Below are 24,973 nucleotides of genomic sequence, written 5' to 3' on the forward strand. Positions count from 1 at the left end.
GTATATAATTCGTCTACCCTATATGAAACAAATTCAGAGTTAGCCTACAAATGTGTATTTGATTTTAAATAGCCAAGTAATACGGCATTTCTTATGTTAATGGCTGACACATTACCTTTAGCTACAGAATCTCCATCTCCTCCCCTCCTTCTTTCCTTTCTCCAGGTGCAGAGAGAGGGGCTGTCAACAGTTTAATGAAATATGTTTCGTTGTTAAAACATGTTACTATCAATGTTCCCGAAACAGATTGCACTTGGTTTCCCAAATTAAGCACTGGGTAGCTGCAGGAACAGGGTTGGAGAGCTCATGGCATACAGAGTTTGGGCTGAATATCACCTGTCACGCCGCAAAATAACCTGAGTAGCCTACCCGACATGAGTGAAACGGACGGCGGGAAAGTGGCCTCCATTTGCTATTCGAGTGAATACGGAAGACATGTATTTTTTCTCTTGCCCCTGTTCCTGCCTATTTGATAATGGGCCATTCTAACTCTAAACAAATTTTACATATTAATAAAGACAAGATTAAATTGAGAATAGTCTGATGGGTGAAAATATGATCACTTGATGAGAAAACAGCGTGTTCAGCCTGAGGCAAGGAACAGAGCGTAAGCTTTTTTTGCGACTTTCTCAAATCGTCAATAGCCTATAGTTCCATCATGCATCACATATATATTTTGATTTCTAAGGCATTCTAAGGTTTGTATCATTCACAACTAAAGTTGACAAATAACTCAAAATCTAGCGTATAGGTCCTGTTTCAAATAATCACTTTTATGCTCAACATAGCCACTTCATATGCACACTCTCGCTCCGGAATGTGAAAAATATCCTTTCTATTTTATTAAATTAAGTTCAATTATATTCTTCTTACTATAAAATCATGTAACCTAATCATATAATATAAAAGAATGGCACTGGACTTATACGCATATATTGTCTCTTAAATGAACAAGCCTACAGCCTATGGCATGGAGCATAGCCAGATAACATACAGTAGGCCAACTCACAATCTGTTCTTCTGAAATACATTTTCTTCATATCATAATGTTTCTTTAGACCTGCCTAAAATAAATGATGGATTCATTGTGATGGTGTATACAGTGCCTTGCAAAAGTATTCATCCCCCTTGGCATTTTTCCTATTTTGTTGCATTGCAACCTGTAATTTAAATTGATTTTTATTTGGATTTCATGTAATGGACACACACAAAATTGTCAAAATTGGTGAAGTGAAATGTTTCAAAAAATTCTAAAAAATAAATAACGGAAAAGTGGTGCATGCATATTTATTCACCCCCTTTGCTATGAAGCCCCTAAATAAGATCTGGTGCAACCAATTACCTTCAGAAGTCACATAATTAGTTAAATAAAGTCCACCTGTGTGCAATTTAAGTGTCACATGATCTGTCACATGATCTCAGTATATATATGTACACCTGTTCTGAAAGGCCCCAGAGTCTGCAACACCACTAAGCAAGGGGCACCACCAAGCAAGCGGCACCATGACAACCAAGGAGCTCTCCAAACAGGTCAGGGACAAAGTTGTGGAGAAGTACAGATCATGGTTGGGTTATAAAAAAATATCTGAAATATTTTCTTAACTCTATTTCTTGAACTGCATTGTTGGTTAAGGGCTTGTAAGTAAGCATTTCTAGGTAAGGTCTACTACACCTGTTGTATTCGGTACATGTGACAAATACAAATTGATTTGATTTTGATTTAAATTGATTACCTCTTATAGTCTCTTCTATGCGTGGAGGCCTGGAGATGCTAAACGGGTTTATGTTAATTAATGGTCAAATACCGTGAGACCCACAGGCTTTTGCATGACAATAACCGGCTGACAAAATGTAATGACGCCACAGCCCTATCTGAGACTAATCATTTATTTTAATAGTGCAACTCCTTCTAGATAGGCCAACAATAGAGATAGGATCAAAAGCAGAAAGGTTTTCTTCTGGGTGGGAGAAACAGAGGCAGTTAGAGCTGGCGTGTTAAACTCTTGACAGCCCTGTGTTGTCTTCTAATTAGACGCACGGCTGAGCAAGGGGAGGAGAGGGAGGAGAGAAAGGCAGGGAATGAAAAACAACAGCCTTTCTTCCTTCCTTCACCTGATTTTATTTTCCACTCTGCATAGCACTGGAAAAGTGGAGCAATTAGATGTGCACACATTGCTTTTTATTTATTTGTGTGAAAAGCCTTCCGGGGAGACTTTGGATGTATTTGTTTTTTATTGTTTCACCCATGACAATACTGTATGTGTGTGATGGTGAGATTGAATTACATTTTTTTCAGGTGAAGTGGTTACAGTGGATTTAGCATTGAGCTTTCCCAAGGCGATCTGCTTTGCAGTGGAGACTCAAAGTGTGTGGTCTTGGAACGCAGATGCAAGACCTAATAATTCCCTGTGATACAGATTACAATGTTATATTGGGTAATACATTGCTGGAAAACATCTGGCAGAGCAAATGGCAAATTAAGCACAAAAAATTGATTTTAATGAAATGTTTTTGAAAGGCTTGTATAATATAATTTCCCAATGCATTTGGTTATCAATGGACCCAATCAGCATTGAAGCCTCTGGAATAAACCACTCATACTAATTGAACTTTTATGAGATGCTTGAAGAGTGATTTACAAGGCTTGTATTTGGTAACATGAGTCAGATCAGTTGAACCGTAGTCACAGTTACTTTCCCCTCATTGTACCTTATGGCTGTCCTTGCCAAAGTGCCACCATCGCTGATGACAAATGAACAGTCTGTTCCTAATCACCACCATTTTAGGTCCATTATAGAATGGCCACTCATCTACGGGTTGGCAAGACGACTCCGCTGGGTCACCATGCCAGAGGATTGGCAGTTTGTCTTACAGAATGTCACTGGTTACACTGTCTTGAAAGAAAGGTGGCCAACTTCTCAGTCGCACATGAACCCAGCAGTCATTACCTAATAATTACATAGTGCAAGACGAGAACAATGTCAAACTGTAACACTCATCTCTTGAAAACTTTTAAAGAAGTACATGACTTTACTTTGTGAGTTTATCATACAGTGTGTACAAATGTATGGTGGAAAACGATAGAGTTGGAATGATGCGAGAGAAAGTTGCTCCACATCTTTATTCGGGTTCTAGATTGGATGTAATTACCCTCTCCAGCAGCACCCAATTACAGTTTCCTTATCGTGGCATCTTGAGATAGCAATTTCCTTCTTGAGGGGTCTCCAAGTCAATAAGCACCATCGTCACCTCAACCTCGGCGAGAATGAGAGTCTGTAATTATGGTGACATACCGCCATCTCATTCAGGGACACGTTAGTGCTTAACACCTCTTAACTTAATTTCCATAACATATGGAGCAGTGCGCTGATAATTGCTCCAGGACCTATAATAATAGATTTGACAGCGCACTAATTTCACTCTGAAAGGGTGTATATTGACAGCTTAGTATTAACCCAGTTGCACCGTCCTGTCCTGGATAGTTGTGTTGAACCAGACATAACAGGAGATGGAAAAGCGGTGACCCGATCCTGTAGGTTCATGCTCTACAACATTCGCAGAGTACGACCCTACCTTACACAGGAAGCGGCACAGGTCCTAATCCAGGCACTTGTCATCTCCCGTCTGGATTACTGCAACTCGCTGTTGGCTGGACTCCCTGCCTGTGCCATTAAACCCCTACAACCAGAACGCTGCAGCCCGTCTGGTGTTCAACCTTCCCAAGTTCTCTCACGTCACCCCGCTCCTCCGCACACTCCACTGGCTTCCAGTTGAAGCCTGCATCTGCTACAAGACCATGGTGCTTGCCTACGGAGCTGTGAGGGGAACGGCACCTCCGTACCTTCAGGCTCTGATCAGTCCCTACACCCAAACGAGGGCATTGCGTTCATCCACCTCTGGCCTGCTGGCCCCCCTACCTCTGCGGAAGCACAGTTCCCGCTCAGCCCAGTCAAAACTGTTCGCTGCTCTGGCACCCCAATGGTGGAACAAGCTCCCTCACGACGCCAGGACAGCGGAGTCACTCACCACCTTCCGGAGACACTTGAAACCTCACCTCTTTAAGGAATACCTGGGATAGGAGAAAAGTTATCCTTCTACCCCCCCACGGATGGTCTGACATTCTCCTCTTTTTTTTGTTGTTGATATATTGTAAAGTGGTTGTCCCACTGGCTATCATAAGGTGAATGCACCAATTTCTAAGTCACTCTGGATAAGAGCGTCTGCTAAATGATGAAAATGTAATGAAAATGTAAAAGTAGAGCCGAGCACCATTTCTCCACTTTCAAATCCTGCAACAAAGAGAATAGGAAAAAGTCATAAATTAACTAGACTGTGTATATTTTCTGGGCTGCCTGAGGAGAATCGATAGTTTCCCGTGGTTCTAAACATCCTTAGACATAAGAGTGAGTAAAATACAGCTAACATTATCGCAAGCCTTTGACTCTCTTCCCTGGCTTTATTGAAATGTTCCCTTCTTGAGTCTTTATTTGTCTTTATTTATTCTCTCAACCAGCTTCATGAGTTCCCACATATGCTGAGCACTTGTAGGCTGATTGTCCTTCACTCTGCGGTCCAACTCATCCCAAACCATCTCAATTGGGTTGAGGTCGGCTGATTGTGGAGGCCAGGTCATCTGATGCAGCACTCCATCACTCTCCTTGGTCAAATAACTGCTACTGTATAACAGGATGCATAACTCCACTGTTTCAATGGGCAACACGTTGGCCATTCATTTGTATCAGATTTATCACTGTGAAGAGATCTTCACATCTGGATTTCTGATGTACTTCTATGGCTCAATAGCACAAACATCAAAATCTCATTAATTATTATTGGTCAATTAAATATTTAGGTTGATTAATTATTCATTATTTATTATGTTTTTAACCTCTATATCATCACACGACTTATTGGTTGGTGTTGCCATGTGACTGTTGAGAGAAATATTAGTTATTTTGTCTAATAATTTATGAGATTGGGCTGTGTCCTGAACAGAGCATTCCACCGCTGATGCTGTGTGATCTCTCTCTTACAGAACGGCGAGGCTTCTCTCTTCGAGGTGAACATCCGTTACGTCGGTGGGCTGCTCTCTGCGTATTACCTGACGGGAGAGGAGGTAAGATTCATCAATGTCTATTATACCCCTCAATTCAGGAAGAACCTGTCTCTTCCTTTATTGAGATTTGGCCCTGCGGTTTGAATGATGGAGTTGTGTGGAATAGTGTTGTGAAGTCATAAAACACACAGACACACACACACACACAAACAGAAACAGGAAATCTCATCACATAGACAGTGTATAAAACATTTCTCAGCTCATATAAGTCCCACATGCCCTTTTCCCAGCATGACCACATTACTGTCACAAACATACAGCGCAGGCACACATCTACACGTAACCCTCTACATTATCAATCTATAATATGAACAGATTGGAGGTCAAGCATGCTATAGAATATAGCATCTGCATAAGCATGGTACATGGCATGATGCTCTAGGCTGCTCAGATGAAGTGGGGAAAATCCATGCTGATGCCAAATTAATGGAAAACGAATCCAATGACATATGAGCGCTTGAGTCAGGCTTAATGGACATTGATTTGGAGGCTGAGTGAGTCAGGGAGAGAAAGCTCAGAATTTCTCTTCGGCGGAATGTTGGTGAAATATGAATATATGTGGAAAGGAACAGTGTGTAAAATCTATATTGTCACATTATATCACCATACAGCCCACATAGCACTAAGCTCAGTTTAGATTTTTGGTATGGATGTCTGTTGCTTGAGCTTCAATTAATTCACACACAACTGTCATCATTGGTTATACCCATTGCAATTATTAATGGTTTTACTTCTTATAGTAAATTGCCCTTTGAAAGAGCATACAGTGGAAATGTTCATATTAATCCAAAGTTGGCAAACAAATTGTCTGTTTGCCCTGGAAGCTTTCCTCATGTCTTTTTCTCTCATGTTTGGAGATGAGGAGGATATAATCTGGAGTTCCCACATATGCTGAGCACTTGTTGGCTGATTTTCCTTCACTCTGCCATCCGACTCATCCCAAACCATCTCAATTGCTATCCTATCCTTCTTGGTAAAATATCCCTTACACAGCCTGGAGGTGTTTTGGGTCATTGTCCTGTTGAAAAACAAATTATAGTCCCACTAAGCCCAAACTAGATGGGATAGCGTATCACTGCAGAATGCTGTGGTAGCCATGCTGGTTAAGTGTGCCTTGAATTCTAAATAAATCACAGACAGTATCACCAGCAAAGCACCCCCACACCATCACACCTCCTCCTCCATGCTTTACGGTGGGAACTACACATGCGGAGATCATCCGTTCACCTACTCTGCGTCTCACAAAGACATGGCGGTTGGAACCAAAAATCTCAAATTTGGACTCCAGACCAAAGGACACATTTCTACCGATCTAATGTCCATTGCTCCTGTTTCTTGGCCCAAGCAAGTCTCTTCTTCCTATTGGCGTTCTTTTGTAGTCGTTTCTTTGCAGCAATTCGACCATGAAGGCCTGATTCACACAGTTCATCTTGTACTGAAAGCATAAGATACAGCTAGCTAGCACTGCAGTGCATAAAATGTGGTGAATAGCTGACACAAAGAGAGAGAAAGACAATAGTTGAACAGCTTTTAACAAATTAATTTCTTCCAAAATGAAGGAGAAGCAAGAGTGCAATTTCATCATTTTTTGTTCACTTTTAGTTACACTTACTTAGCTAGCAAATGCAGCTAGCTAGTTTAGCCTACTCAAACACCCTGCTCAAACAGAGGGATGCTATGTTAGCTAACTGGCTACGACTATCCAACACAACACTGGAACTCTTCCAAGTCAAGGTAAGCTTTTGGTTTTACTAATTTATTGCCACCGGGGCCCGGCGGTGTAACTGCTAAACTGCAACGTTACTGCATGATTGTAGCGGGTTTACTAACGTGTTAGTTCTATTACAGTAAGGGAAAAAAGTATTTGATCCCCTGCTGATTTTGTACGTTTGCCCACTGACAAGGACATGATGAGGCTATAATTTTAATGGTTGTTTCATTTGAACAGTGAGAGACAGAATAACAACAAAAAAATCCAGAAAAACGTATGTAAAAAATGTTATGAATTGATTTGCATTTTAATGAGGGAAATAAGTATTTGACCCCTCTGCAAAACATGACTTAGTACTTGGTGGCAAAGGTCAGACGTTTCTTGTAGTTGGCCACCAGGTTTGCACACATCTCAGGAGGGATTTTGTTCCACTCCTCTTTGCAGATCTTCTCCAAGTCATTAAGGAATCGAGGCTGACGTTTGGCAACTCGAACCTTCAGCTCCCTCCACAGATTTTCTATGGGATTAAGGTCTGGAGACTGGCTAGGCCACTCCAGGACCTTAATGTGCTTCTTCTTGAGCCACTCCTTTGTTGCCTTGGCCGTGTGTTTTGGGTCATTGTCATGCTGGAATACCCATCCACGACCCATTTTCAATGCCCTGGCTGAGGGAAGGAGGTTCTCACCCAAGATTTGACGGTACATGGCCCCGTCCATCGTCCCTTTGATGCGGTGAAGTTGTCCTGTCCCCTTAGCAGAAAAACACCCCCAAAGCATAATGTTTCCACCTCCATGTTTGACGGTGGGGATGGTGTTCTTGGGGTCATAGGCAGCATTCCACCTCCTCCAAACACGGCGAGTTGAGTTGATGCCAAAGAGCTCGATTTTGGTCTCATCTGATCACAACACTTTCACCCAGTTCTCCTCTGAATCATTCAGATGTTCATTGGCAAACTTCAGACGGCCCTGTATATGTGTTTTCTTGAGCAGGGGGACCTTGCGGGCGCTGCAGGATTTCAGTCCTTCACGGCATAGTGTGTTACCAATTGTTTTCTTGATGACTATGGTCCCAGCTGCCTTGAGATCATTGACAAGATCCTCCCGTGTAGTTCTGGGCTGATTCCTCACCGTTCTCATGATCATTGCAACTCCACGAGGTGAGATCTTGCATGGAGCCCCAGGCCGAGGGAGATTGACAGTTATTTTGTGTTTCTTCCATTTGCGAATAATCGCACCAACTGTTGTCACCTTCTCACCAAGCTGCTTGGTGATGGTCTTGTAGCCCATTCCAGCCTTGTGTAGGTCTACAATCTTGTCCCTGACATCCTTGGAGAGCTCTTTGGTCTTGGCCATGGTGGAGAGTTTGGAATCTGATTGATTGCTTCTGTGGACAGGTGTCTTTTATACAGGTAACAAAATGAGATTAGGAGCACTCCCTTTAAGAGTGTGCTCCTAATCTCAGCTCGTTACCTGTATAAAAGACACCTGGGAGCCAGAAATCTTTCTGATTGAGAGGGGGTCAAATACTTATTTCCCTCATTTAAAATGCAAATCAATTTATAACATTTTTGACATGCGTTTTTCTGGATTTTTTCGTTGTCATTCTGACTCTCACTGTTCAAATAAACCTACCATTAAAATTATAGACTGATAATTTATTTATTTATTCTTTTTGATTGAACCTTTATTTAACTAGGCAAGTCAGTTAAGAACAAATTCTTATTTACAATGATGCCCTACCCCGGACAAACCCGGACGACACTGGGCGCCGCCCTATGGGATTGTGATACAGCCTGGAATCTAATCAGGGTCTGTAGTGACGCCTTTAGCACTGAGATGCAGTGCCTTAGACCTCTGCGCCACTCGGGAGCCCAACCGTCTAATATGGTGACAACGATGTAGGCTGCGTGTAGCAGTTATGATATGGTTTGGTTTGGAAAGGTTTTTTCGCCTGGTCACAAACAGCTGATGTGTTGTGCATTCACGTCCATAAGCGATGAAGGGAAAAGATGAGAGGAGGAGAGCGCATAGATGCGAGAAGGAATACAATGTGGCTTTTATGAAAGTTAACTGTGTTTACGTGTGATCAGGGGTATATTCATTCCTCCGATTCTGTTGAAAAACATTTCTTAAACGGAACAAAACGGGGATAAACATACCTGAATTTGTCCAATAGAAACTCTCGTTTGCAACTGTTTGACTAATGCAGGCAAGAGTTTGCAAGGCGGTATTGAATGTGTCACTGTCTGTCTATTTGTCACTGTCTGTCACCTCAACTTTTTCTCTCGACCTGTGTGCACCTACGTTGTAAACTTTCATTCATAGGCTAGGTTGTAGCAACCTCATCATGGGTATAGGGAACATTTGAGTATCATGTAATAGCCTAAACCTATCGCTGTTACATTGAACTGGGCGAATGGAATATAAATGACAGGCATCTAATATGCTGTAATAGAAATAAGACCATGCTCCTAAAAAAACCAAAATGTCCTCCCTCATCTTAAACGGCACTGACCGCCACTGCTGCCAATACAAAGGAAACACCAACATAAAGTGTCTTAATAGGGTTTTGGGCCACCATGAGCCAGAACAGATTCAATGCACCTTGGCATAGATCCTACAAGTGTCTGGAACTCTATTGGAGGGATGCGACACCATTCTTCCACAAAAAATTATATCATTTGGTGTTTTGTTGATGGTGGTGGAAAGCACTGTCTCAGGCGCCGCTCCAGAATCTCTCATAAGTGTTCAATTGTGTTGAGATCTGGTAACTGAGACGGCCATGGCATATGGTTTACATCATTTTCAGGATCATCAAACCATTCGGTGCCCACTCGTGCCCTGTGGATGGGGGCATTGTCATCTATAGCCATGCAAATAATGGGCAAAATAATGGCCAGCCAAGCATTTTTATACATGATGACACTTATTAACTCAGGAAACACACCTGTGTGGAAGCACTTGCATTCAATATACTTTGTATCCCTCATTAACTCGTGTTTCCATTATTTTGGCAGTTACCTGTACATGCTACGTCATGTAATATGATGTCCTAATATGGATATCATACAGTTGAGTGAAGTACAGAAGTTTGTTCTCCCTCTCATTCTTTTTTGAGGTTGTGTAGTGCTATTGGGTTACGGTGTGCCATCCCATCCCACACTGTCCGGCCCACGACAACGGGTCTCCTGGAGCGAGATTTATCGTTTCTCCAACCGCCACCCCTCTTCTCCTGCCTTTCCCTCCACACATGATAAGAGAGGCAGATTGAGAAGCCACTTTTTCCTGGAAACATTCTTAAATTAGCAGGGAATGTAAATCACTTTAGATAGTAAACAGGGGGTATCCGTACAGGTGTGTGTGTGTGTGTGTATGTGTGTCTCAGGCGCTGCTCCAGAATCTCTCATAAGTGTTCAATTGTGTTGAGATCTGGTGACTGAGACGGCCATGGCATATGGTTTACATCATTTTCAGGATCATCAAACCATTCAGTTCAAGTAACAGACACATCTCAACATCAACTGTTCAAAGGAGACTGAGTGAATCAGGTCTTCATGGTCGAATTGCTGCAAAGAAACCACTACTAAAGGACACCAATAAGAAGAAGAGACTTGCTTGGGCCAAGAAACACGAGCAATGGACATTAGACCGATGAAAATCTGTCCTTTGGTCTGATGAGTCCAAATTAGAGATTTTTGGTTCCAACCTCCATGTCTTTGTGAGACGCAGAGTAGGTGAACGGATGATCTCCGCATGTGTGGTTCCCACCGTGGAGCATGGAGGAGGAGGTGAGATGGTATGGGGTTGCTTTGCTGGTGACACTGTCTGTGATTTTATTTAGAATTCAAGGCACACTTAAGCAGCATGGCTACCACAGCATTCTGCAGCAAAACGCCATCCCATCTGGTTTGCACTTAGTGGGACTACCATTTGTTTTTTAACAGGACAATGACCCAAAACACACCTCCAGGCTGTGTAAGCGCTATTTGACCAAAGAGAGTGATGGAGTGCTGCATCAGATGACCTGGCCTCCACAATCACCCGACCTCAACCCAATTGAGATGGTTTGTTGGACCGCAGAGTGAAGGAAAATCAGCCAACAAGTGCTCAGCATATGTGGGAACTCCTTCAAGACTGTTGGAAAAGCATTCCAGGTGAAGCTGGTTGAGAGAATGCCAAGAGTGTGCAAAGCTGTCATCAAGGCAAAAGGTGGCTACTTTGAAGAATCTCAAATATAAAATATATTTTTATTTGTTTAACACTTTTTTGGTTACTACATGTTTCCATATTTGTTATTTCAAAGTTTTGATGTCTTCACTATTATTCTGCAATGTAGAAAATCGTAAAAAATAAAGGAAAACCATGGAATGAGTAGTTGTGTCCAAACTTTTGACTGGTACTGTACATTTACTCAATAAAATGTAATTTTTCTAATTATCTCATTTTTATATTGTCCCATAAAATAATCAGTCAGACCTTACTTGGATAGTCCGGATTTTCATACTATCAACAAACTATCTGTTGATAAGCAACTGCTTGTTAAGGTTACGGTTAGGGTTAGGATTAGGTTTAGAATAAGGGTTAGGGTAAGGGTTAAGTTTAGGGCTAGGGTTAGTGTATGGATTCATTTTAGGGTTAGGATATGGGTTAAGGTTAGGGTTAAAGTTAGGGTTAGGATTAGTAGATAGTTGAAATGTTACTAATATGTTTAATTTGGCGACCCCACTGCAATTCCCCAGCAACCCACTAGGGGTCGGGACCCCGACTTTGAATACCACTGCTCTAGTAGGAGTAGGCTGTAAAAGGGAGGGAGAGAATTCAGTCAACCTTGTGTGAAAATTGCTGTGGGCAGAGTGGAGGGCAGGCAGGCAGGCAGGCAGCAGCAGAAGGAGAGGCAGTGGCAGCCATGAGAGGAAGTGGGGAGGGAAGTACATTAATTTGTTCAGGAGAGAGAGAGTGTGTGAGAGAGAGAGAGGGAGAGAGAGAGAGAGAGAGAGGGAGAAAGAGAGAGAGATAGATGGAAAGAGAGAGCGAGAGGGGGACAGAGAGAGAGAGAGATAGATGTTACAGAGAGAGAGAGAGATGGAAAGAGAGAGCGAGAGGGGGACAGAGAGAGAGAGAGATAGATGTTACAGAGAGAGAGAGAGATGGAAAGAGAGAGCGAGAGGGGGACAGAGAGAGAGAGAGATAGAAAGGGAGAGAGAGACAGGGAGAGAGAGAGGACAGAGGGGAAAGAGCATTCATATACCCCTGAAGTAGACAGGTGCTGATTAAGAGTCTTCTCTACCTCTACTGGTTCACTGACCTAGTGTCAGTTTCTTCCTGTGCCAGTCGGGGCTCCACGTCAGCGGTGTCACAGGAGAATAGGTCCCCCGGCCTCCATTCCTGTGAGTGTCAATGAATGACCACAATTTCAGAAAGTGTCGGTGCGGGGGATGGAATTTGTCTGTAGCTAATGCCTTATTTATTAATTTTTTCCTATTTGGGTGACCTACTTTTGATTCCATGTTGAACACACCATGCTGCACCATGCCGAACACACATAAACCACACCAAACACACACACCACGCTGAATACTCACACACACCACGCTGAACACACACGACAAGGTGAACACACACACCATCACTACACAGCTGAGAATTCCTCCGTGTTGAATTAGGTTTCTCCCTTCGCAGACTGCTGTTTCACTCTCCCTCTAATTCTCAACAATACTGTATCTCTTTTTCCTCCCTCAGCTTTTACCCTCTCCACTGTATCTGTCTTACACCCACCTCTATTCATCTTCTCTCTGCTCTCTCTCACCCATCCACTCCGTAGAAAATATATCACCATCCTGGAGATGACCTGTGTGTGCTTGCGTGTGTGTGTGCGTGTGTGTGTGTGTCATATCCTCCAGGGGATTTTTCTTCAGGGAAAGTTGGGGGAGGCAATTTAATTTATATCAACCCCTGTGGTACAAGGAGACCTCCTTGGCAGCCGCTAAAGGGGATCCGTAATAAATACAAATACAAATATATCCATCAGAATGTGGATACAGGGATCTGTCTACTCAGACCTGAGAGGAGAGCGACAGATACACACTCATGTGAGCTGAGGATAGAGGGAGAGTTTTGACCTCAATCATACCTATAGCTTCATACTGTATGTTAGGGAAATGCCATAAGCTGATAGGGTATAAATCATTAGGCAGTGCCATGACTGGTAGGATAATGTAGTGTGTTGGGAGGGTCATATACTGTATGAGAATGTTTCTGTCATACCGTATAGTACAATCATGGCTAGTACAGGGATATTGTCCTCAGCCATGACTTGTGGGTGATTGTAGCAGTAGTGTCCATGGCAATATAACAACTGATAGATTACAATTTATATGTCAGATGTTTGGAGTGTTTCCAATGATGGCTTTCTGAGAGGTCAGACAGAAATCATCATTTAATCTCAGGTTTCATGTATTTGATGAGCACTGACCTGATTCCATTCGCATGTTGACATAGTATCTATAAATATGTTTATCCTCAGAATTTAAGCTTGCATGTTAATATCCTTGTCTCTGTCCCTGCCTCAACATCCCAAACCTGTTGTATGCAGAGAGTTAGGAGATCCTATGGGGAATAAAACCATACTGCGTCAACCCATATTTACTACAGTATTGCCCCAAAAAAGAGAGAGAGAGCTCTGCCTCTTGCCAATGTAATCAAGGAATCCTGCCGCGCTGCCTCTCGCAATATGTCTTTGTAAATCTCAGTCCATTTAGACAAAACCCTGTAATTCACAATTCTCGGATTACAAAGACTCTTACAGTGGAGGATGGTGTGTGTGTGTCTGTGTGTGTGTGTGTGTGCGTGCGTTTGTGCCTGTGTTTGTGTGTGTACGCGTACAAATTCTGTGCATGTGTGCCTTTTTTCGCTCAACAGCTTAAAAGTCTTAAAAGACATTTAATTTCCTGCAGATCAAAGTGGATCATCATAATCTCACAGTAACCAGCTGTGCTCTGTATCTGGGTCTGTGGGCTTAGCAGTAAAAGAAAGTGCTCAATTCTACTGCTGCAAAGCTTCATTCTACTGTGTGTATATTTACAAACATGTAATCCCATTTGTGGGACTTCTTACGAGCTACATCATTATATAGTAAGAAATCATTGAACGAAGAAGCATACTGTATAGTAGCATAACTACTACATGTATTATGTATTTTATGTTCCCATGCATTATGCATTACAGCATGCATTTTATGTATGCTAAAACTTGTATAGGCTAATAGCTCAGCTTGATACTATAAACCTCTTTCCGTTCCACTTCTCCATTCCAGAATAATTCTGTCAATCATCAATACTGGCACACTATTGGTGAAGAGCATAAAAGAGGTTGAGCTCCCATTGATGCTAAGAATTTAATTGGTCAATTTGATGTGAGAAGAAAGTTAACAAAGAAGGACCTTGGGCCTTTTCTCTTTCTTTTTTCCCTTTTGATATTTAACAACTTCTGTCATGTATTTGCCTCCACTCTCTTTATTTTTGGGACAACGTTTTTTTTCTCTCTTTCATTTTGGGGTGACCTCAGTTCAATTAGTATTTTTGCTGTTCTTAGTGGTCTCAAAAGCTTTTGCACTGCTAAGGTTAAAGGACAGTGGGATTTAGCAGGGGCTAAATCGCTCGTCGGATGTGGCAGGGCTTGAAAACTATTACAGACTACAAAGGGAAGCACAGCCGCGAGCTGCCCAGTGACACAAGCCTACCAGACGAGCTAAACCACTTCTATGCTCGCTTCGAGGCAAGCAACACTGAAGCATGCATGAGAGCACCAGCTGTTCCGGACGACTATGTGATCACGCTCTCCGTAGCCGATGTGAGTAAGACTTTTAAGCAGGTCAACATTCACAAGGCCGCAGGGCCAGACGGATTACCAGGACGTGTACTCCGAGCATGTGCTGACCAACTGGCAAGTGTCTTCACTGACATTTTCAACATGTCCCTGACTGAGTCTGTAATACCAACATGTTTCAAGCAGACCACCATAGTCCCCGTGCCCAAGAACTCTAAGATAACCTGCCTAAATGACTACCGACCCGTGGCACTGACGTCTGTAGCCATGAAGTGCTTTGAAAGACTGGTCATGGCTCACATCAACAGCATAATCCCAGAAACCCTAGACCCACTCCAATTTGCATACCGCCCCAACAGATCCACAGATGATGCAATCTCTATCGCACTCCACACTGCCCTTTCCCACCTGGACAAGAGGAACACCTACGTGAGAATGCTATTCATTGACTACAGCTCAGCATTCAACACCATAGTGCCCTCAAAGCTCATCACTAAGCTAAGGATCCTGGGACTAAACACCTCCCTCTGCAACTGGATCCTGGACTTCCTGACGGGCCGCCCCCAGGTGGTAAGGGTAGGTAACAACACATCTGCCACACTGATCCTCAACACGGGGGGCCCCTCAGGGGTGCGTGCTCAGTCCCCTCCTGTACTCTCTGTTCACCCATGACTGCATGGCCAGGCACGACTCCAACACCATCATTAAGTTTGCCGACGACACAACAGTGGTAGGCCTGATCACCGACAACGATGAGACAGCCTATAGGGAGGAGGTCAGAGATCTGGCCGTGTGGTGCCAGGACAACAACCTCTCCCTCAACGTGACCAAGACAAAGGAGATTATTGTGGACTACAGGAAAAAAAAGAGGACTGAGCACGCCCCCATTCTCATCGACGGGGCTGTAGTGGAACAGGTTGAGAGCTTCAAGTTCCTTGGTGTCCACATCACCAACGAACTATCATGGTCCAAACACACCAAGACAGTCGTGAAGAGGGCACGACAAAGCCTATTCCCCCTCAGGAGACTAAAAAGATTTGGCATGGGTCCTCAGATCCTCAAAAAAATTCTACAGCTGCACCATCGAGAGCATCCTGACTGGTTGCATCACCGCCTGGTATGGCAACTGCTTGGCCTCTGACCGCAAGGCACTACAGAGGGTAGTGCGTACGGCCCAGTACATCACAGGGGCAAAGCTCCCTGCCATCCAGGACCTCTATACCAGGCGGTGTCAGAGGAAGGCCCTCAAAATTGTCAAAGACTCCAGTCACCCTAGTCATAGACTGTTCTCTCTGCTACCGCACGGCAAGCGGTACCGGAGTGCCAAGTCTAGGTCCAAAAGACTTCTCAACAGCTTCTACCCCCAAGCCATAAGACTCCTGAACAGCTAATCATGGCTACCCGGACTATTTGCACTGCCCCCCACCCCATACTTTTTACGCTGCTGCTACTCTGTTAAGTATTTATGCATAGTCACTTTAACTCTACCCACATGTACATATTACCTCAACTACCTCAACTAGCCGGTGCCCCCGCACATTGACTATGCAACGGTACCCCCCTGTATATATAGCCTCCCTACTGTCACTTTATTCTATTGTATATATAGCCTCCCTACTGTCACTTTATTTTTACTTCTGCTCTTTTTTTCTCAACACTTTTTTGTTGTTGTTTTATTCTTACTTTTTTGTTTAAAATAAATGCACTGTTGGTTAAGGGCTGTAAGTAAGCATTTCACTGTAATGTCTGCACCTGTTGTATTCGGCGCATGTGACCAATAAAATTTGATTTGATTTGATTTGATTCATTAGGCACCAAATGGAGGTAAACGGACATTAGCAGGGAGGGACTACCTGACATTGTCCAATAAGAAACACTCATTTTCATTTACCGTTGCAAAACATTATGCTGCTTCTTGCTACAGTGTGCAACCCAGGCTTTGACCCATGCCCAAATGAACCCCAACCCAACCCCTATTGAGGAGAGAGTCTGATTTAATCCTGGTTCCTTGTTTTTACAAGTCACAACATTGATACCAGCAAACAAAATGGAATCTTTCAGATAATTAGGCTGCCTTTAATGATGCAGGGCTTTGAGGAATCCAGGCCTCTAGCTCTTTTCTTCTGACTCTGCATAGCCCACATAACAGCCTTGCATTCCATTTTCAAAGCATCATTAGTTGAATAGCAAAGTCCCCTCACGCACATGCACACGCGCACACACACACACACACACACACACACACACACACACAGCTCTGACGAAGGCCAAGAGAACAAGAAACACTTTTCAATGAGAAAACAGAAATCCAAAAGACTTCTGTTTTCAAAGATGTAGCCTATGATGCGATACTTGTGATCATTTTAAGGAGAACAAAAACGACTTAGCCTACATTTGAGCAACACCGCAGAAGCTTCACTATTCTGCATCTTCCCAATTAAGTAGCCTAGTTTTGTTGTTTGGCTACTTGAAGAGAACTAGGGCCTATCACTCGCAGCCCACCTCTTCCAATGCATTGTGGAAAAGTGTGTATCTAATTCTACTAGATGAAGAGCTGAAATGAGTATAACATCCTAGCATTTAAACCATACTCAATTTTTGAAAATTCACATACTATAAAACTTGATATTTTTACATACTGAGAATGCGTTGTTTCACATTATTGGTTAATTTCGGTAGCACATCCCCATATCTGATTATCAGCTGTTGTCAAAGCCGAAAATGAGTATGAAATCCGGGCATTTGAAGTATACTCCATTTTCTAAATGTCACATACTATAAAACTTAATTTTTTCACATACTCAAATGGCCTACTATTTAGGACGCAAGTATTGGTATTCGGACACGGCCACTATCCCTGTCACTCTTTGAGCTGAGCCATCAAGCTGAAGTGAGCTACTGGCTAGTATTGAGAGTCCACACCAGGACTGACCAGTCATGTCCCCTTTTTCCAGAGGAGCAATAGTTTTTGGCCCGACTACAAATCCTCCACTCTGTTTGTCAGTTAGCCTCTTTCCTTCAGGCTGCTCATGTATTCCCTCCAATTAAAAATACATTAAAGTGCTTAATGAGGAGAAGTGTTTTTTTCTCAGAGGATGAATTGTTCAGAGAAGTCAGTTTTAAACTTTACAGCAAATGATGGAGAGCTGGAAAAGAAAGCTAATCAATTTTTCATGTTGAGTGCAACTTTTCTTTTTACTGACTTAATGGTAAATATAGCCTCTGTAGCCTGTAGGCTACCCTGTATATTCTGAACAGAAACAAATGTACAGCACTGTACAGTTTTACTACAACAACAAACCCCATTCAAAGTATGGCCCCTTAGCTTTCATAATTAAGAAAAAGGATTGTAAAATGTATTTTATAGGCCACAGTATATAACAGTCTTTGTGGGTCAAAGACCACAGCTTTAAACAGTGTATGGTATTGATCCTGGTGGCTTTGGCTAGTGATCTATGTCTTCCAGGAAAAAGGCTTTCTCCATAATGGGGAGATTGTGGTTGATTTGTGACTGAGGAGGACACATATATGCACACGAATGCACGCAGGCATGCACACTCTCACACACGCATGCACGCACACACACACTCTCTCTCACACACACACACAGCCTTGTGGAGCACCGTGGTCGCAGCTGAATTGATTAATTAAAGTTAGTCACTCTTTCTCCCATTTAGTGCTTCAACCGCTCGATATGTCTGCTTTGTTTTCAGTCTGGGTGTGAAACTGCCTTGTCATAACTCTGCTGTGTGTTGTGGCGCACCTTTCCCATCATGCATTATTTCCAGAGAACCCATAACCCCTTGTTGTTTATCTCTTACCTATACTGTATGTGCATATTTTGAGAAAAGTTAGAAAAGTAGAGCGGTGTAGACCTGGCAGGGGTCTGGCCCTTTGTTTTTCGCAGTTGAAGACAGATAGAGGGAAAGGGGAAGGAAGTTTGATGGCATCTTGTTTTCATCCTCACGACAGACATCACAATTCATGCTGCCAAGAAGGCATTGTGAATTCAGTGTGTGTGTGTGTGTGTGTGTGTGTGTGTGTGTGTGTGGACACAATGCAATATATGCACACACAGCACCTATTCACATCAGCACACTGTCCCATGAAGAATCAGCATGAAAGGAATGCTTCACAGAATTAAACAAGGACAACAAATAGTCAGGAAACTAATACCTGAGTTATTTCAAGGCCATGCCACGTAAAAAGAAAAACGTGTCCGCTAACATTGCCACAGCGTTGTAGCAACGTTATGAAAAACTTTCCAATTTAGTCAAGGAGAGTATTTCTGTCTTATCTGATCTCACTGTCCGTGATTCATCTTTCAATGTCATCGATGGCTGGCTACCATAGTGAAACACTGTGGAAGCCATTCTCTGATATTCATTTAGGATGTAATTGACTGTGTGTTTTTCATGAAGATGCAGTGCGCTATTAATTACAGTTTTTCTCGATTGTTTACACACATTTTCTGAAAGCATGCCTCATATTCTCAGATGTCTACACACAAATCAAAAAACACACACACAATGGGCAAAACCCCTCAATTCTCCAGCAAAATGAAACTTTACATTCAAAACAATGTTATTTCTTATCAAAATGGTATTTTGTTTTCAAATGACACACACAAACCATCATATGAATAGATATTTATAAGAACGAGTTGAACACTGATGTGCTCAATTTGAAACACTATGATGAATGGAAAACACTTCTTCTCCATTCATCATAATGACTTAGGCCTTTTTTTGGTTCAGTGTTGCCATTACTACAGACAGTACATACATAAGTGTGTTGTAAAATATTTGAGAATATTGTTTTTATACTCAGAACACACGGTAACAAATATATTTCATTTTTCCCACAAAAACAATGTACACAGTGAACATCCCATTCCTAACCAACATAAAGTTGCACATACAGTGGTCTACATACAAAACAGAAGAATTTAATGTATACAGTTACAGTAAAAAAATAAATAAAATAACTATGCTGCATCCTCTCTTCTGTTGCGGTCTGGCCACAGCACCTCATCCACATCACAAGCAATGTTTTCCCTGGCCAAGCAGCGGGGGAAATATCGCCTAGCATGGTGATTCCAGCCATGAAAAGCATCAGCTGCTATATCTCCACATGCGTCTTCCATAGCTTGGAGAAGAGGTATACGCGTTTGTGGATTTCGGTCATACACTTTCCATCTCCAGGCAGAAAAAAATTCCTCAATAGGATTGAGGAATGGAGAATATGGAGGGAGATAAACAACTAAAAAGCGTGGGTGGGCAGTGAACCAGTTACGAACCAGAGCAGCCCTGTGGAAACTTACGTTGTCCCAAATGACAACGTACCTGAGCTGCTCTGGGCCATCTACCTGATCTGGTGGAATGAGTGTGTTGTGTAGGGTGTCCAGGAATGTGATCAGATGGGCGGTGTTGTAGGGGCCAAGGGTAGCATGGTGATGGATGACGCCGTGGTGGGTAATCGCTGCACACATTGTGATGTTCCCTTCGCGCTGGCCAGGGACTTGAACAATGGCACGCTGGCCAATGATATTCCTTCCCCTCTTTCGTCTTTTTGTGGGGTTGAATCCAACCTCATCAATGAAGATGAACTGGTGCTCCACTGCAGCCACCTCTAGCTCAAGGACTCTCTGAAACACACATGACAATATCAGAAATAGACATGGAGTGGTCACTATTGTGAAGCACAATCATTATGATTACAATACTGAAATATGTATAATTTATACAGTGTTGAGAGTATGCATCAATTGTGGGATTGTATAGGACTCACTTGCACATAGTTATATCGCAATTCTTTGACTCTTTCTGAATTGCGTTCAAATGGCACCCTGTAGACCTGCTTCATCCTGAGATTATTTCTGCGCAAGACACGGTCCAGTGTTGATAAGCTTACCCTATCAATATTTTGAAATATCTCATTGTTTTCTATTATTTTTCTTTGTATTTGCCGTAATGTTATGGCGTTATTTCCTAGGACCATGTTCATGATTTCAGTTTCCTGTTCAGGAGACAGAACACGTTCCCGACCACCTTTTGTTGGTAATCTTTCAGTTCTGCCAAACAAATAGTAAAATGCTGTAAATACAAAGTAGAAATACATTTCCCAAATACTTGAAACATACTTTATTTTTACAGTCCTACAGAACAGTCCACAGGCAATACTGTACTACTGTACTCATTGAGTACTATATTGATATGCAGTACTGCAATTTTCTAGTGAGAGTAGATTTCTTACCTATTCTCATTTCGGAATGTCCGAATGATGGATGCTACAGTGTACCTGCTCAAATTTGGCTGTACTCTTTGCCCAGCCTCCCTCATTGTTAGACCATGGTTGACCACATGATCAACCGAAGTGTCTCGGATCTCATCAGAGATTACGGTCCTTGGCCTTCCTCGTCCTCGTCCTTGTCCTTGTCCTCCCCGTCCTCCTCCTCTTACTCTCACTCCTCTGGCTCTGCCTCTGTTTCCAATGTTGGCATCCATTGCTCCAAAACAGAAGAGCTCACCTGTTGCCCTTTTATGCTCAAGCTCTGATTGCTAATTGTAAAACTGTGTGACGGGTGTTTGCCCATGTGATGAGTCAGTGTGCATATTTGAATGGCAGTCTGTTCATTGTGAAAACAAGAGATTTTCTGCATGAAAATTGTGCCAAATGCAAAGATTTGTGTGTAGTGTTTTGAAAAAAGTGTGTTGTAGAACTGCAATTTGAGTGTAAAGCAGGAATTGTGCTTGTAGTTTAGCAGAATTGGTTCAGGGGGTTGGTGCATGAGTTACATGTTGTGGTCATTGTGTCTCAAGTACCAGTATTTGTGTGAACAATTGAGAAACTGTAAGCACCATAAAAGCAACATTACAGTTTTTTTCAATTGCTTACACACTAAAATTAAAACTTTCCCACAATTAGCAAAACCTTACACTCAAGGAGCAAAACACCGGCCTAGATTTGCACAACTGTAAGCACATTGTCAGCTTCACACTTTTTGCAAAACATTACACACAGTGATTTGCAAAACACTAAACACACTTGTATGCATTTGACACAGAAATGTATCATGATGTCATTTCCTCAAAGCAAAGGCTTTCAAATGAACACACCCATGAACCCATTGGTTAAACACAGCCACCAGGTGTGCACACACACTGGTGCTTAATTGTAGACACACCAATCAGGTTTAAGCACTATAAAAAGGCAACAGGTAAGTTCACCTGTCTTCAAAAAAAATGGACGGTGTCAGAGGAAGAGGAAGAGGAAGAGGAAGAGGGAGAGGGAGAGGGAGAGGAAGATCTGGAGGAGGGGTAGGACATGCACAAATAAGAAGACAACCAAATCTGTGTAATGAAATTTATGTTACAATTGTGGACCATGTAATAAACCACGGACTAACACTGAGGGAGGCTGGACTGAGAGTACAGCCTAACCTAAGCAGGTACACGGTGGCATCAATAGTTCTGACATTTCGTCAAGAGCACAGGTGAGAAACGTATCTTCTGTCAACAGAAAATCCATAGCTTACTGCATGTACTATGTCAACAGTTTTGGTATCTATTCCTGTATCATTTTACAGTACGCTACATGTATTTTGTTTGGCCAACATAGGATTGAATGTCGAGAACACCAAGGAGGGAGGGACCCCATATTCACACAGGAGCAAGAGAGAGAGATCATAAACCTTGTTTTGGCCAATAATGCAATCAGACAGAGAAATTCAAGCCATATTGTCAATGATCACCGAATTTTCAATAATGTCCAACAGGTCTCTCTGTCAACAATAGCCCGTATCCTTAAAAAACATCAAGTTCTGTGGTGATACGTTTTGTTCACTGACTGTAGTATTGTGTACTGCACACATAACCTTTTTACTGTACATGTAATTTTACTGTATAGCAAACCTACAGTAAACTGATCTACACAATGTGATCTTTTGCTGTATTTCAGAGAGTTTTGCAAATGGATGCGGAGGAAGTCCCGCATGAGTTTATATACATTGATGAGGCTGGATTTAACCTGACAACAGTGAGAAGAAGGGGAAGAAACATCATTGGCCACAGGGCTATTGTCAATGTACCAGGGCAACGTGGGGGTAACATTACCCTTTGTGCTGCCATTACACAGAATGGGGTCCTCCACCGCCATGCCAACTTGGGTCCTTACAACACTGACCTCATTCTTACATTTTTAGACAGATTACACAATATTATCACAGCAGCAAACCAAAGGGACCAGATGCAATACATTGTCGTCTGGGACAATGTAGCTTTCCATCGTTCTGCTCTGGTCCAAAACTGGTTTCATCAACACCCACAATTTATATTTCAATACCGTCCACCATACTCCCCCTTCCTAAACCCCATCGAGGAGTTCTTCTCAGCATGGCGGTGGAAGGTTTATGATCTCCGGCCCTATGTCCAGATTGCCCTCATTCAAGCTATGGTGGAAGCATGTGATCAAATTGAAGCAGCATCCATACAAGGGTGGATTCGTCACTCCAAAAGATTCTTCCCACGTTACCTTGCAAATGAAAATATAGCCTGTGATGTTGACGAGGCCCTGTGGCCAGATCCAGCTAGGCGGAGAGATGTTTAGGTTATTTTTCTTTTTTATTCGGTACTGAACTGGATATGTAATTTATGTTACAGTATTACTGTAAGCTTACAGTACAATGGTACGTTCAGTAATACTGTATGAAAACTGGAAAATGTTTTGTAATGAATGTTTTGTTGAAATATTCAGTATTGACTGACTTGAGTACATGAAAATAAATACATATTTTCATTAGTCTGCACAATTGGTGTCATGTGGTGTTGGTGAATTTATTTTTACACTTTCTCTGTGTAAATGCTAAAAGTGTTTTAGGTTGAGCACAGGAGTGTTTAACTGATCAGACCATATGATGGTTGGGTTTATGCTATGACAACAAAATAAGGTTTTTATAAGACATTGTATAGTTTTGACGAAAGTGTTCCATTTTGCAAATGATCTGAGGTGTTGTGCTACTTTGGTGTAGTGTTGTGCTAATTTTGTGAAGGGGTTTGAAAAACCGGGCCCCATTTTCAAAATTGTGCTTAAGCAATTGAAAAAAACGAATTGCCAGACAGGTAGAAGGCCTGGGTGCAGTAATTAATTACCAGATGAATAATATTGCATGTAGCTTTGCAGCTTGGGGAATAGCAATCACTTATTTTCTCGTTCCTAACTCGCGGGAGATCTAATCGGTCCAATCGCTCAGGTATATTATTGGATTACCCACCAGGGCTTCCACACCTGCATTTCTGTGTATGTAGCAACTATCACACCAACCCACCCTCAACACACACACACAGACAAACAAAAACACACAGGCAAGCAAGAACAGGCCGACTCTGTAATTGATCTGGTTCTTCTTATTTAGTGTAACACAATTAGCTAACGGGCAAGCAACACAAGGAGAGATTTGGAAGTGGTCCCCCGGAGTTGATGATTCGGAAGGATGAACGACCGCGAGGCGGAGGCGGGAAGCTCGGAAATAGCAAATAGCCCCAGCCTGACTTTTATGTATCGTTACAACGCTGGCGTGTCCCCTGTTTAGGCGTGCGTGCGTGCTTGTGTCTGCTTTACGACAGATCCGTGGGGTAATGGAGCCTTGTCCTTCACTCACCGCTCCACAGTACAGATTTTGCGATGTGCTGATGGTGATATAGTGTAGATTATTAAATACTCTGAGAGGAGCATTTGGACTAAAGCAGCCGGTGACCATGACCCACTTTCTCTCTCCCTCTTTTTCTTTTCCACAAATGGCCATTTCTGTTATTTTCCTCCTCAGCTTTTTATGTTTCTCTCCTCTCTCGATGTGTTCTTTTTTTCTCCTTTTCCTGGCTTGGTTTGTTACTATGCTCTTGTCCTCCCCAGCTAAATGCATGGGTTCCCTTGCTCTCCCTTCACTCCCTGGCCTCCCAGCTGGTTCTGCTATAAGCTTGACCAAGCTTATCCCACCAAGATGTCTGTGAGATAAAGGAGTCCGTTCACAAATGCTCTTCCTAGGGCGATAAGGCTTCATAGTGTTAGGGAGAGAGCTCATTTAGCACAGTCCCATAGGACCTGTGGACACGCTCTGATCTATGTTCCCAATGGGCAAGTGGCTCAAACTATACATATTCTCTCCATCTATCTCTACCTCACTCTCTCTCCCTTTCTTTCTCTCTCACTTGCTCTCACTCTCTCTGTCTCTATTTCACTTTCTCTCTCTGTAGCACTGGAAACATTTAAAGATCATAGACAGCATTCAAGAGTATGCAGTCTAATGAAAGTCCAGGTTCAGGTTGA

At 42.6% G+C, this 24,973-nt stretch overlaps 1 protein-coding gene across 1 annotated transcript in view; it reads left to right on the top strand.

Moving 5' to 3' along the window:
- The window catches only part of LOC121557735 (mannosyl-oligosaccharide 1,2-alpha-mannosidase IC), a 121,926-nt gene that overhangs the window by 42,737 nt on the left and 54,216 nt on the right, over positions 1–24,973 (top strand). The window contains exon 4 of the mRNA XM_041871222.2: positions 5,036–5,116. Within this exon, the coding sequence (XP_041727156.2) occupies positions 5,036–5,116 (81 nt within the window). The remainder of the gene's footprint in view (positions 1–5,035; positions 5,117–24,973) is intronic.

Source organism: Coregonus clupeaformis, unplaced genomic scaffold (genome assembly GCF_020615455.1).
Source record: "Coregonus clupeaformis isolate EN_2021a unplaced genomic scaffold, ASM2061545v1 scaf0130, whole genome shotgun sequence".
Taxonomy (NCBI): domain Eukaryota; kingdom Metazoa; phylum Chordata; class Actinopteri; order Salmoniformes; family Salmonidae; genus Coregonus; species Coregonus clupeaformis.